The following is a 15,232-nucleotide window of genomic DNA, read 5'->3' on the forward strand; positions in this document are numbered from 1 at the left end:
ATATCTTTAAAATTCGCTAAATTTGCTATGTAGGGATTGCGCAAAAACTGAAACGCGCTGTATCTCCGAACCCTTTGAGGTACAAACGAAAGTAAGAGATGTACAAACGGGTACAAACGATTCTCTTTCGAATGGCATAAATGAAATTAAAAAATTTTAAAGTTGCGCGCTGGTCATTTTTTTATTTTTCACTTTTTGTTTAACTGTTTGAGGTACAAACGAAATAATGATCGATACAAACAAGTACAAACGAAGTACAAACGGCCTGCAGTATTAATTTTTATTTTTGATAAAGTTGAGCGCCAGGTTCACATCGGTGAGTACATAAAGTATTATTTCTTCAGATCATTCTAGAATATCTTTATAGACCTTTTTTTGATAAGTATCTTTGAGAATATCAATTTTAGATTTTCTGCTTAAGAAAAAAAACGCGATTTTACAAAATATTTATTGCATACAGGAATATACAAAACACTATAAAAATTTCGCAAACAGAATATGTATTATATGTATAGATATTAACAAGTTCAACTACTCATAACATTTGAAATTTTTTTATACTAACAAAACAACGTCCAACTGAATATAAATATTAATAGGTATTTTATAAAATAAAAATATTTTAAAAATACCATAATAAAACAAACTCTTTGTCAGTGCTTTTTATTTTTCCTCTTTCTTATTTTTTATTTTTTGTTTTTTTCTTCTTTTTTTCCTGTGTTATCGACAATTGTATTTCTTGCTATACATATTTCTTGTTTTTTTCAAAGTTCGTTAATTTTTATCTCGGGCGATATAAAATAAAAAATCAGATAAGAAGCAAAAAGACAAGATGTAAAAAATAGCAAAAAGCAAGAAACAGGAAATAAAAAATTCTAGAACAGGCTTTAAACCTATTGATTTATAAAAATTGACTTGAGTTCACTGGTACAGTCTCCTGAATCAGTGACTACTATGAAGTTTCACTTTTTCATTCGTGTAAAGCAAGGATAAAAGTACTGAAAGTGTCCAAATCTGACGCAACCTCAGTTAATTGTTTCTCATTATAAAAATTTGAGAGCAATGCAAATGCGCCCCTTATTCCTCCTTGCACCTAGGACTATATAAATTATCTGCAAGGTAGAGGAAAGTCAAGACAGTATTGAAAAACAGGGATTATTTTCATGATTGATGTTGACATGTTTCAACAATAAATATTAAATGTCATAAAAAAGTAGATTATTCATTTGTACATTTAATGTAAATTGTAAAGAAAAAATAATTTGTATGTTCATAATAAAATCAGTTTTTGTACTTAATAAATTTTAACATAATAAAATCAGTTTTTATACTTAATTAGATTATTAAAAAAAATTACAACAATTTTGGGCGAATTTGAAAATTTCTTGTCTTTTGTAACATATAAAATATACGAATTTAAAACGAAAGATCATTATACTAAATGTCAACAATAAGTTTTAAACCACGTGTTCAGAAGAAGCAAAATCTAACCTAAAAAAAACTTTTCACGTTAAACAATCCTGTCGAGAACAAGTAAAACAGAAAAAAATGAAACAGAATATAGAATATTAACCTCTTTCACAACGGGATCGTCTTCTCTTTCCGTGGTGTCCATCGTCGTTATTTCTCATCGAAATAATTCTCCAACTTTTTATATTTTATGTTGTCACATGTACATGGAACATCACTCGGAATTTTTCGGAAAAGTTAAATCGAAACTTACCTGCACAGCATCACAGAGCAAAAGAGACGAAAGGGGGATGAAATGATAATGGCAAGGTAGCAAGCATAGAACTGCGAACCACTTTTAAAAATCGACGATAGACACAGTAGAGACATCTATCATATTGAAAATTGGTTTACTCACTCCTAGCGATTTGATTGACCATGGTATTAGGGCCGGTTCGCATCTTGACGGAAAAGTGGAAGCCAATCGGAATTCGCAGTAATAGTAGGCGGTATATTTCGCTTGTCTGTTTTTCTACAAGGTTCTGATTGGCTTCTGCTTTTTCGCTTTTTCCGTCTTTCCAAGATATGAACCCGGCTATATTTTCTGATGTATGCAAATTTTAGTTGGTTGAATTTCCGCATATTGCTGTCGAAACGTTAAGGTTTAAACATAAAGACTACATTCAGCGAATTCAACAGTTGAGTGAGCGCTCACTCAACTGTTATTCTTTTAGCTCATCCAATCAGCATTTTAGATCTGAAAGAATACACGAGCGCTCACTTAACTGTTGAGGCCGCTGAACGCAGCCAATAGACACAAGCAATAAGCAATAGGGAATAATAACGAGCCGTCCAATCAGAGCTCTGATGTGTAAGTTCAATTATATATCCCAAAGCTCTGATTGGACAGCTCGTTATTCTCTGGTCCCTGTGCCTATTTCCTGTACCTATTGTGTTTAAGCCTTAATCTATATAAATTGGGTGCATTTATCAGGGGATCGATTCTGTATCTTCAAATAAGGTGAAAATTACAAGTGAGCAAATTTACTAGGTGTTGACCAATGAAATAATCAATATTCTAGTAAATTCGCTCACTTTTATAATTTGCACCTCGTTTCAAGGTACAAAATCGATCTCCAAAACGATAGCCACTCACTAAGCGCTCTTTGAGTTCTTTTATCTGATCTGGTCTATATTTTAAGAGGTCTATATTCTAGTGGAACATACCAATCAGATGAAAGAGCTCATTGAGCGATTATCATTCTGAATGCACCCATTAAAATCTTGTTGCCTAGGGTTTTTTGTTATCAACATTTTTGCAGCCTAGTTTTGCGGCCATCTTTGATTTCGTTGCAAATACCGTTACAACGAAATCTTGAAGTAGAACTAAAAGAATAAATAATTTATAACAAAGGAAAATGTCTTTAGCTGACGAACTTCTTGCCGATCTTGAAGAAAATGACGACGCGGACGCTATTATGGAGGAGCCGGAGCCGAAGTTTATTCCGACTTCGGTTTCTAAGATCTTAGAAGAAGGTTAGATTATTTAATAGTACGTGTAATACAAAACAAATTGTTTTCGTATAATTCTGTTTTATTCAGTATAATTTACATAATGTATTTACGTCATTTATATTATATTTCTAATATTACGATATATTTACTTGATGTAATATATATTTAACATACTGTATACTATATTTATTTTGTAATGTTTTATATACTGTGTGATTAATATACCAAACATGTTATATAAAAATTAATTTGTCTTTTCTTTCTGTGCAGAGATAAAGGTGTCTTCTGTTCGAGAATTGGCTCAGTTACGAGATTCGGAACAGTTGCAGCAAGTTATAACACAGATTGAAAAGCATAGCAAGATACCTAGGAAATCGACGGATATTATAGGACCTGTGGAATCTGATCCAGAATATCAGTTAATAGTTGAAGCTAATAATATGGCAGTAAAAATTGACAATGAAATAGGTAATTATATAAATTATAGAGTGTATTGAAGCAAACATTCTATATCTGATGAAAAATAAATTAACAGTTTTATTGAAAAATAATATTTTTATAACATTTCATTAATCTTTTGGTCTTTATTATTTTATTATACTAATAAAAAAACTGCATAGTAAAAAATAATATGTAGCAATAATGTAAAATGTATAATAAATGTTCTTATAATAAGAGTTAGAACAAATCGCCACATAGGTCTGTTCTTTTTGGCTGAACTTTTGCACCAGTTCTCTTGGAGAGAAAAGGAAGAAAAATGAACTGATGTAAAAGTTTAGCCAAATAGAACAGGTTTATTAGTAGCCAAATATTACAGAGAGTATAGACAAATAGCAAAATATTAGAGAGACTAGACAATATACAGAAAATATGACATGTCAAACACATGTAGCTAAGTTTAATTAAATGAGTATGATATGAAGGCCTGTTCTTTAAGTGAACTTTTGCACTAGTTCATCTTTTTTTCTTTTCTCTCCAAGAGGAAAAAGTTCAGCTAAAAAAAAAACAGACCTATGGTTAGAAGTAACATTCTTTAACAAACCTCAATGTAAATATTGTACTGCCAGTGCTAGATAATGAAAATATGATAGATAACATCAGATAATTTTCTGCAATTTGCATATAATTTGTGGCTGTTATGTTGGTTATTACAACTTATTTGAAACTAGCAATTGATTATTACGTATGACGGATTTCGGCAATTAATCAAAAATCGTGATCACATTATCCTAACTCTTATTATAGAAACATTAATAATAAAATATTGTAATAATAGAAATAGTATAAAATGCTATATAAAATAATCATAAAATTTGTATAAAGTAATGCTGATTTTCACATTTTTCAGCTGTTATACATAGATTTACAAGAGACAAGTACTCGAAAAGATTTCCAGAATTGGAATCTTTAGTTGTAGGACCACTAGAATATGTAATGACTGTAAGAGAGTTGGGAAATGATTTAGACAGAGCCAAAAATAATGAAATTCTGCAGCAGTTTCTTACTCAAGCTACAATTATGGTTGTTTCTGTGACAGCATCAACCACTCAAGGGTAACATTTAGATGCATAGACTTAAATGTGTTTTTAATTTTTAATTTTTGGAAAATGAATTTTTTTGTTTAACATTCTTGTATTCAAGTAATAAATGTACAATAGTAATGTTAAAAAGATGAAACTTTAGAAATTTTCTAACTAATTAAAAAACAGAATTTATTGCATTAGTTTTCGTAATGTAGAATTATTTCTTTTTAATTTTCATGTCCTCGCACAGTCAGTTGTTGACAGAAGAGGAGAGAGAAGCTATTTGTGAAGCTTGTGATATGGCGGTGGAATTAAATAATTGTAAATCAAAAATATTTGAGTACGTGGAGAGCAGAATGGCGTTTATTGCGCCAAATTTATCGATAATCGTTGGTGCATCCACAGCTGCCAAGATTATGGGTAGAGTATTATACAAAATCGCAAATATATTTATATCAAAGTAAAAATGAATTTTTATAAATTTTCATTGTTATAAATTTTTTTTAATTCAGGTGTCGCAGGTGGTCTGACAAAGCTTTCTAAAATGCCAGCCTGTAATCTTCTAGTCCTTGGATCCCAGAAGACCACACTTTCTGGATTTTCGCAAGTTACTACCTTGCCTCATACAGGCTTTATATATTACTCTGAAATTGTACAAGAAACTCCCCCGGTAAGTTTATTTTCTTTTTTAATAAAGCATATACATAATAAAAATTGCAAAATGAAGTATCGCGGCAATAGATTTAATATGTATAACATTGCAGGATTTACGGAGAAAAGCAGCAAGGCTAGTGGCATCAAAGAGCATGCTAGCTGCTAGAGTAGATGCTTGTCACGAGAGCACAGATGGTCACATTGGGCAGATGCTACGCGAAGAGATCGAGAAAAAACTAGATAAGTTGCAAGAACCTCCACCTGTAAAGTTCGTGAAGCCACTGCCAAAACCGATTGATCCTGGTCGAAAGAAGCGTGGCGGTAAACGCGTTCGCAAGATGAAGGAACGTTACGCGATCACGGAATTTAGGAAGCATGCTAACAGGATGAATTTTGCAGATGTAAGTTATAAAGAATGTTCTCGAATTTGTGATTTATAAGATCACCTCAAAGAATGTATTATTAAAAATAATATTGTTAAGACAAGCTCGTAAAGTAATCAATAATGATAAAAGATCAAAGACGATCCAATTAGACGAGCGAGTAAGATTAAGATTATAAAGTATTATATGTATATGATTATTAGAAAAAGCCTTATTAGAAAAAGAAACACAATATTTAAATGTTAAAATGTATTATTATTGTGATTGTAGATCGAAAGTGATGCCTACCAAGAAGATCTTGGCTATTCACGAGGGACGATTGGCAAGGCTGGCACTGGTCGAATCAGACTGCCGCAGATTGATGAGAAAACAAAAGTCAGAATATCTAAGACACTTCAGAAAAATCTGCAGAAGCAGCAGCAATGGGGAGGTAGCACCACCGTCAAGAAACAAGTCTCTGGAACTGCTTCCAGTGTAGCTTTTACTCCTTTACAAGTATGTTTCTATTGATGTTTTACTAAAACATTAATTGTACAAGTGAAAAATAATTTTTTATTTTGTTTCTTTTTTTTAACGATTGTCTGTGTTTGCAGGGTCTTGAAATTGTCAATCCGCAAGCTGCAGAGAAAAAAGTGAACGAGGCGAATGCAAAATACTTTTCCAATACAGCTGGTTTCCTAAAAGTCAAGAAAACGTAAATGTATATTACAAATAAATGTGGGAAGTTGTATTCAATATTTGACTGTAAGTATTAATTGTTTAATTTATTGAGCAGAGTTGAAATATGGATGGATAATAATCGACTACTAAATAAAAAATGTACCTGTGACCTTGCAAACGATTACGAGTCTGCAATGGAATGTATACATCATTTATCGCTGTGATGAAGACTGATATCCTTGAAAAATTCACTCCTTATTTTTGTTGAATTCATATATATATATATATATATATATTTGCCTACTGATTATACCGTGTAACAAAAACAATTTTTTTTTACATATAAAAAAAATCGATGTGTCCGTGAAAGTAGAAACGAAATCTATCATATAAGTGCGTTCTATTTTGCGAAATTTGTTTACGTACATTGGAAACTTAGAGGAGGTAATTCGGTTGCCGTGCAAGATAAAATTGTAAGGTAAAATTGTAAATTGTGTAATTATGTGAAAATCTATGTTAATGTAATTCCATGTTAAAGCGATTGTAGCAGAACAAAATGATTTTAAAAATGCATTTTTAATAAAAAAAAAATCGCTCAAATTTTACAAATTTTTTTCTTAAAAAAGTACGTCTATTTTTACATAACATATCGATTTTTTGTATGTGAAAAATACTGTCGCATTGTGTTAGGCTCCTGAGCCATATTGAATCGTGAAACGTCAGAAGCGAGATGATACATTAATTTTTACGTGTCACTTATAAATAAAGACAATTTGAAAGAAAAATGATGAGAGATTGTTTTAAAATATGTATTTTGTAAAAATGGATGAAACTTTCCTACCCCCCCCCATGCCACCCCCACCGACAGTCAGTATATATCGTAAAAAGTGATAAAAACCGAACATGAAGAGCTTTTAATTGTATTCAATGCGCATGCTTATATATCTAATGCATAGTTTATTTTTAATTACACATGCCTTTTATCGTACTTTTTATGATTATTTATTGATTTTCAGAGGGGATAAGCATAGTTTTCACCCATTTTTACAAATGTTTTAAAGTAATCTCATCATTTTGTTTTATCCAAATTGTCTTTATTTACAAATGTCACGTAATAAAAATTAACATGTCATTTCTCGCTTCTGACGCTTATGATTTAATAATGGCTGTGATGACTCAAGAGTCTTATTTAGATAATAAAAAAGAAATTTGAGTATAGATTTAGGATGATATCACAATTATTAGACTGTAAAAGTTTACAGTGTTATTTTCTTATTAGTTTCTAATTAATAATTTATATTGATTAATTTTAGAAAGTTGTTAAAATATGACATACTTGATTTATGCATTATTCTGTCGCAATTCAACTATTTGCTGGCATTAATCTTCTGTAGGAAGATAGGTATTGCTTCGTCTCTTCTATATATTATATTTATACTTTATCCGCGATCGAACGAAATATGACAAAACCTTCGTCGGCGAAAGTATTCGATTTCACATCGATATTATTCAATAATAATTGAAGGCTAATTATAAATGGGTTTCGACTTGTATCGCTATTTGTGCATGAATGGCAAATTCTTTTATATTGCTTATAAATGAGAGAGAATGGCAAAATAAGAAATAGAAATAGATATAGATAGAGATACAGAGAGAAAGATACAGAAAAATATGTAGAAATGAAGTTAATATAAAATTTATATAGTACAATTTTATATAAAATAATCTATACATAATTGTAAAATTGTAGAAAATAAAAATTTATTGATATTTTTTTAGAGTCTGTATTAATTATATCTATACATGAACAGTATATACTGCAGTAGGTTATTTTATATATATAAATACTTAATTTGAGATTAATTTCTATTTTACTTTCTTTTTATGTAATATTCAGAAATTATATAGGGCAACATAAAATTTATTTCATGTCTTTATGATAACAAAAATAGAAAATATCACAAATACGTGACATTTTCAAGACTTGAATTGAATTGTGAATAAAGATTACTAAGAACCACACCTTACATACATGTTCTTCGACACCCGAGTTTGAACACTATTTCATTTTAATGACATGTGTTTACGCAATACATTTTATAAATGTAAATCGGTTTGTAGCGGGAAATGAAAAATTTGCATTGCGTGCTATGCCAGATTTCCGCATTTTGCTGCTCGTTTTCGAGATTGAGTTGAATTTGAATTCTGTTGCATAAATTGTTGTTGTAAACGAACCGATTATTACGTAATTATTATTCATGTAAGCTTACAATTTTTTTTGTTTATTTATCTCATGTGAATTAATATAAACTATTATTTTGTTATATTCATGTTTCTATTACTTCTGGATTTTTTGTAATCTTTATGCCACGAATAATAATGCAATCTGCACAATAAATATAATTAATTCTTATCTCAGAAGTGAGATTAAGAAAAGTTTAGTGAGATTTTAAAATAATTTTCTTTATCCCGATTTGAATGCGCTTGTAAAAAAAATTTCATGTCATATTTTTTTTTAAGAAATTCTGAAAAAAATCTAAAAATTTTCATCAGAGTAATGTACTTATAAGAAAGAAACGTAATACTGTTCTCTCTTTTCAAGATCAGGATTATTTCAACAATCAGTAATGAAGAAACTTATGCAATTAATCGACTCCACCAAAGTCTCTTCTGCTTGCTTTACCTTGGCCTTAAACTTGAACAGTTAGCATGTAGTAGCACGCCATTTCTGAATTTATTTAGAATGAATCGATTCTATCATGATTCTGATTCTACATTTTAATGCTCCTTTCTCTTGACCCAGACGATGTTCTCTTCCACTCCTCTTTTCGATATCTTTAAATAAAAAAGGAGGATTATCGCAAATCCTTTATTCTTATGATGATGTTCCTCCTCAAATTCCTATCTCATTATTTGTTCTTGAATTTACAAGAGAACCGTGATAGTCTTCTTTATCTTTTTTTAATCAAAAATCTTCCTGATATTCCTTTCTATTTTCTATAGAGTGTAGAATGGATATTTTTTATTTCCTATGAAGAATTCACTCAAGAAAAAAATGTTGACAAAAGTAATTATTTCAATTACTTAATAAAAATTGAAAGATATGAAATAATAAAGATATGAAATGTCTTATCTGGAGTATAATTTTGTTTTCTTCAATTTTACTTCCCTAGAGCAAGAACTAACTTGTTTGGAAACTTATTTTTCATCATAAAGGCTTATGTGAATAATCTTGCTTATATATGTTCACTGGATTTTTGGAATTTTTGAAGTTTATACAACTCAATCCTCTAATATTGATCCTTTTACTATTTTTCTAAATTGTTCTCTTTTAAACTTCGAGTATCCGTTCCTTTTTTTGCTTATTTTTTATGTGCTTCGATTATAAATATGTAATGTTTTAAATACATTAGCCATAATCGTTCCTCTTATAATAACGTCTCGACAATCTTAGCATTTTGATCTCTTTATGATGAATTATTTTGTATTCGTACGTTTCTTCAATCATCATATCATTTAAAGAAACATGATCAGTCCGAAAAATTTTTTTAATTATAAATATAATTATGTAACAATTTCATTGAACTACTATGGCTAACAATTTTCATATATAATAACTTTTACATTTTCGTCTTAGGATATTTTATTTGAATTTAACAACGTGTCATTAACGTTACAAACGCGAGATATGATTTTGTATGCATAAGATGGTCCACTTAAATGATGCACTTTTATTTCACTGAAAGTATTGATTTTAGATAAAAAGTATTCTAAATAAAACTTAAACTGAAGGATTTCAATAGCGATAAAACAGTGCATCTTACAATTAGATATAAAAATTAGATTCAAATTTTTTAATTCTCATTAGTTTTCCAGTCGAATTTCTGATTAGCAAAGCCGTAAGAGGTTGAAAGAACTTTCTCCATGAGATCCAAATGCTCGGTGAAAGTGTTTCTTTTACACGTGCAACACCGAATGTCCACTTCTCTTTGGAATCATTTTTAATTCGAATGGATAATATTGGATATTTTGAAGATTTTATTAGACATTGTCTTTATAAATTATTTTACTAAATTATTTTAATTTAAATTTATATAAATTGTCTTAATTTATATGATTAATTTTATTAATCTTTAATGTTTAAGTCCAAAATGTGTATTCAAGCAATTGATAAAACTAATAAATTATATTGTCACAAATATGTGCAATATAAATAATAGATCTATTAGTTGATAATAGATCAATTATAAATTATTAATCTTTATCTATACTTCCAATTGTAATGTGTGTGACTCGTAGAAAAAGGAAGGGGGAACCAAAGTGTTATTACTATTTCGTTCCAGGATAATTGGTATCCATTGTCGATACCATCGGAGTAAATTAAACAAAGCGTGTCAGTGGTAAATTTCTCCGTGGGTGGAGAACCACAACTTTCGATCTCATTTTCCCATTGAATTCAACGCACTGTTTGGCGGCCGATTTATTGAAATTTTATGGAAGCGGATCGAACTTTCTTTTGTCAGGCGAAGGTCGTACTTTTCACCGATAGTGATGAATTGCCAATATGTATAACAAAATATCGTTCCTAACGTCTACATATAACTAATTATTTCGATAAATAAATTAATCCTTATTAATCTCATAAAATTAATTAATAACATGTTGTATAATGATGTATTAATACATTATCTAGTAACAGTACATGCAAATTTTTAGATCAAATACTGTTATATGTCATTATTTATATAAACTTTGCAAGAATTTCTGTAAACCCACATCTTTGCTTAATGTGTATTTCTTCAGATTATTAGAATATTTTTTAAAGCTTTACATTAATTTATATATTCTTTAAATATAAAAATTATTATGAATTTTTCTAACACTTTATTTAAATTTTTTCTTAATTTTTTAAATGAAGGAACATTATTGAAGAAACATGTTGTTGAACAAATGTCATAAAAAAAATTGCAGTATAATATTTTAAAATATCAGATATTTATATATCTATTTTTTTATATCTATTTTTATATAACTGTCACCTGCGGGACTACAAACGACCGCAGTAATGAAATCTTTACAAATAAATGAATCTGTATAACAAACGAAACAAAGAAATTTTATATTACAGCATTTTACAAATGCGGAAGTAAAACCTGTCGGGCGGGGCGATGAGAAAGTTACGTCGCCCAACCGATGTATGAAATTTTAATCGAGACGTAACGCTTGAACGAAGGTGTGTCAATTTTAAGTGACAAGTTTTACGTGGCAATAAACAAGAAAAAAAGATCAATCATTTTATATAATAAACGCGAAAATCTGGTTACTTTATTTACGAATGTAACTCTAAAATTAAATAGATCTTAAATTTGGAAAATACAGTGTTTTCATAGAAAGAAATGTCAAGGTATCAATATAAATCTTTTAATAAATTACAAGAAAAATATCTTTTATAATTTAAATTTCAGAGAAATAAAAGTATATTCCAAATCTTATTTTTCTCATAGTTTTAATTAAGTAGAACTTAATTAACAGGATCTCAATCAATTAATTGACTATTAGTTAAAAATAATTGGAATTAAGAAGTAAGAATTGGAATTAATGAAGATGACGTTTATCCACAATAAAACTATTGTTATATAAGAAATTCATCATTCTTTATAAAGATATAAAAGATTTCAATTTTCTTGAAATTCTTTAAAAAAAATTCTTTCAATTTCACTAATACATTTCGATAAGTAAAGATAGTGTTCCTAATTAATTGGCGCTGATTATCGCATCATTTTTTATATAAATATTTTTTCAATAAAATAAAGGATGACTTATTGTACAAATAAGGATATTCAAATGTTGTTCAAATAAGGATATTCAAGTACAATTCAGCAAATGTAAACGTTGGTGCGGTGTTATATTCACAGTATATAGTTACAGTAATACTTTCGACCTTTGCTTACGCTTCCTCGGCTGTACGTTGACGTTTAATGAAGCGAATGAAACTATGAGGTTCTTTATATAATCAAGTATAGAACCCCCACTCTAATATTGTTAGTAACTTCTAAGAATTATACTAGAATAATTAAACAATATTTATATTTTCCAAGTTTGTTAATATAAGTATGAAATTAGTAAAGTTTTATAAATATTAGAATTGTATTCAAATATGCAAATTTTACAATAGAATATATATTTATATCAATTTATAAGTAATTTTTCTATTTTTAGAAGGATTCACACAAGATGTATTAAAAAATTATGTCATATACGATTATTAGCAAAGATTGCGATGATCTTTAAATATTTAGACTTTTAATGTTTTAGATCATAAATTATGATATTATAAACTGATTTTGGGAACACTTTATAAAAGAACGGAAATATTGATTTATTAGATTACACATTTTTATTTCACAAGAGATTGATGAATAAAACGATTTCAATTCTCATGAAAGTACGTGCTGTCATACATATTTATATTGACGCATCTTAGAAATATAAATATTATTTGTTTACTTTGGCCCAATTATGAAGAATATTCATCATTAAAATGGGAACTTTTTATTACATATTATTACACATACTTAAAGAAGTTACGATTTCATTTAGTCACTTTATTATTGGTCAATGTTTGGCTGAGGATTTAAATAAAAATTAGTACTATAAATAGTTATACACTGTAATATAATACATTTATGAATAATCATATTGCGAATATTTTATCTCACATTTACACTTGTCGGCGTACTGACTCAAAAATAGCATAAAGCATTGGTTACAAATTGATTCCGCAGCATTGATTTACACCTTGTGTTGTTTTATAGCCAACATTGAATTTCAATATTGAGCCAGTGGATATTTCTTCTTTATTAGATATCATTATTTAATTGCAATTATATAATAAATCGTTCAATCAATATATTAAATTTATTGCATAATTACAATTTCTAGTGATTGTATATGTAAAATTAGTAACAATATTCTCTGACAGAAATTATAATATCTCAATGAATAGTCAAGGCTCTGACTAAATCAGGTAAAAACATAAAATGTACATTTTATGTTTTTACCAATAAATTTATCGTACACGACTAACTAGTGTTGGCTTTCATCTTTATATCTGATTTATAATATTTCAATTTTTATCTAATATTCGTATGGTATTATACAGTAGTGTATTTGCATTCAATTTATAAGTGTTGTTGACTTTAATATGTAATCAATGTATATCAATGCTACGGGAAACTGGAATATTCTATTTATTTCATTGGTTTCAATTGGTTTTTATTAATTCATTTACAAGAGAGAAACAAGAATGTTTTTAAGCACCAAGTATATGAAAAGAATATTACAAATATTTTGATATCTGATTGTCCCCATTCCTTAATTAATTGTTAATGTTTGACTTGCCTATTAATTTATGATCCCACTGGAATTTACTTTACATTCAAATACGATTGTTACTTTGCAAGAGAGAGCTTTAGAACTCTAGTTATTAATAATTTTATCTTCACACTTTGTACACTTCCGGAGGTGTTCTCACCCGTGTAATAGATCGAGTTACCCGACTTATTTAACCGTAATTACTCGCATTTGTAAGCGAAATATTACGACACAAAACAGAAAAATTTAAATATAAAATATAAATGAAATATAATAATAATTATAAAACTCACATAATTACAAAAAAGAAGATATAGAAAATTAACTTCTAACTGAATCATTCAATTTCTTATTTAATGATTATTAATTAGAAATAATTTTTAATTTTTTTCGAAATTTTGTTCTACTTAATTTTGTCATTTGTTTTTTGGAAATTTCTGTTTTCTTATTTTAAGAATGAAAAACTTTAAAAATAACAAAATGACTTCCATTGACGATTATTATTTCACAAACACAGAAAGAAAAGAGAGATTATGTATCTTGATTCGAGATTTCACCGTTTTTAATAAAGATGACTTTTCATCGATTTTTATCATCCTTTTCATAGAAATAGAAAAGAATGCAAAGAGAAAATAACGGGAATAAGTAAAAAATGCTTTTATTGCAATTATTTTAGACTTTAATTAATTATTTATGAAATAACTATATAATTAAAAAAACGAAACAAATAATAATAAGATAATATAAGTTTCTAGACTTGTACAATCTAAAGTACAAAAAATTTGGAAAAGTATTTGTATTTTAATGTACTTGTTTATTTTTATTTTTCTAATGATATTTTAACACTTTCGATAGTTTTTTAAATATATTTCTCATACATATATTATTTGGTTACTTTTTACTATATCATTTCCAAAATGTCTTAATTTTTTTTCGAAACTTTTAAAAAATGTATTTATTGAACGTCTTTGATTAAATCGGATTATGTTTTTGCTGTGTATATATACTATATATAATTGCATATCATTATCCTGATGAAGCGTACAATAAGATGCTCCATAGCAGTAAGCTCCTTTGTCTGTTTATCTATATTGCATGATTGAATAGTGGAAAGTTAAAGGAAAAAGGAACGACACAGGAAAGGGCGTGATTCGCTTTCTGTTAGCGGCAGCTTTCCGCAGGCTGATCTTCCGGAATGATCGACAGATCAGATTAATAGAGTTTCATGCTTAATTATACATTCCCATCCTATCATGCATCTTGCGTTTAATTAAAATGCGATCTTGATTCTATACTATACTACCCCGCAAGATATATTGGAGAGTACATCTTGCTTCCTCAACAATTACGATCTACAATTACGCTTTCCTCGCAATTGCGCTGCAAAAATTTCAATATCATGGGCTTTACACGTGGGTGCACCTAGTTTTTTCTTCTGCGTTTTGAATGAAAAAGATAAGGAACGATTGCAAAAGTTTTTATTCTCTATGATGTAGGAGAATATGAGATTCACTTAAATTAACTCTAAATTAATTAATCAAGAAATCTTTTCTTTCTCCTAATTATCTCAGTAACTACTATAAATCTCACGAAGATTTTAATATCACGTAATAACTTTGCAACATTCCCAGTTAGAAATGAGCCTTTAATGTTGAAAGAATGTTATAAAAAAAT

The 15,232-nt window shown here is 28.5% G+C and overlaps 2 protein-coding genes across 2 annotated transcripts in view; one reads left to right on the top strand and one right to left on the bottom strand.

Annotated features, from left to right (window-relative positions):
* The window catches only part of LOC105621864 (DNA-directed RNA polymerase III subunit RPC5), a 5,995-nt gene extending 4,380 nt beyond the window's left edge, over nucleotides 1-1,615 (bottom strand). Inside the window, exon 1 of the mRNA XM_012203303.1 lies at nucleotides 1,574-1,615. Coding sequence (XP_012058693.1) covers nucleotides 1,574-1,615 — 42 coding nt within the window. The remainder of the gene's footprint in view (nucleotides 1-1,573) is intronic.
* A 1,252-nt stretch (nucleotides 1,616-2,867) lies between these two features.
* Nucleotides 2,868-6,222, top strand: LOC105621865 (U4/U6 small nuclear ribonucleoprotein Prp31). The gene is made up of 8 exons (XM_012203304.1): nucleotides 2,868-2,985; nucleotides 3,235-3,432; nucleotides 4,313-4,517; nucleotides 4,738-4,907; nucleotides 5,000-5,157; nucleotides 5,252-5,542; nucleotides 5,795-6,019; nucleotides 6,118-6,222. The coding sequence occupies exons 1-8, from the start codon at nucleotides 2,868-2,870 to the stop codon at nucleotides 6,220-6,222; spliced, it is 1,470 nt and encodes a 489-aa protein (XP_012058694.1).
* The last annotated feature ends 9,010 nt before the right edge of the window (nucleotides 6,223-15,232 follow it).

This window comes from Atta cephalotes (assembly GCF_000143395.1).
Source record: "Atta cephalotes unplaced genomic scaffold scaffold00038, whole genome shotgun sequence".
NCBI classification, from domain to species: domain Eukaryota; kingdom Metazoa; phylum Arthropoda; class Insecta; order Hymenoptera; family Formicidae; genus Atta; species Atta cephalotes.

Excerpts from the sequence above, each read along its gene's own strand:
- LOC105621865 (XM_012203304.1), top strand. The coding sequence starts at position 2,868 with ATGTCTTTAGCTGACGAACTTCTTGCCGATCTTGAAGAAAATGACGAC. Across the intron at positions 3,433-4,312 it reads AAAAATTGACAATGAAATAG|CTGTTATACATAGATTTACA; the intron begins GTAATTATATAA and ends CACATTTTTCAG. Across the intron at positions 6,020-6,117 it reads TAGCTTTTACTCCTTTACAA|GGTCTTGAAATTGTCAATCC; the intron begins GTATGTTTCTAT and ends CTGTGTTTGCAG.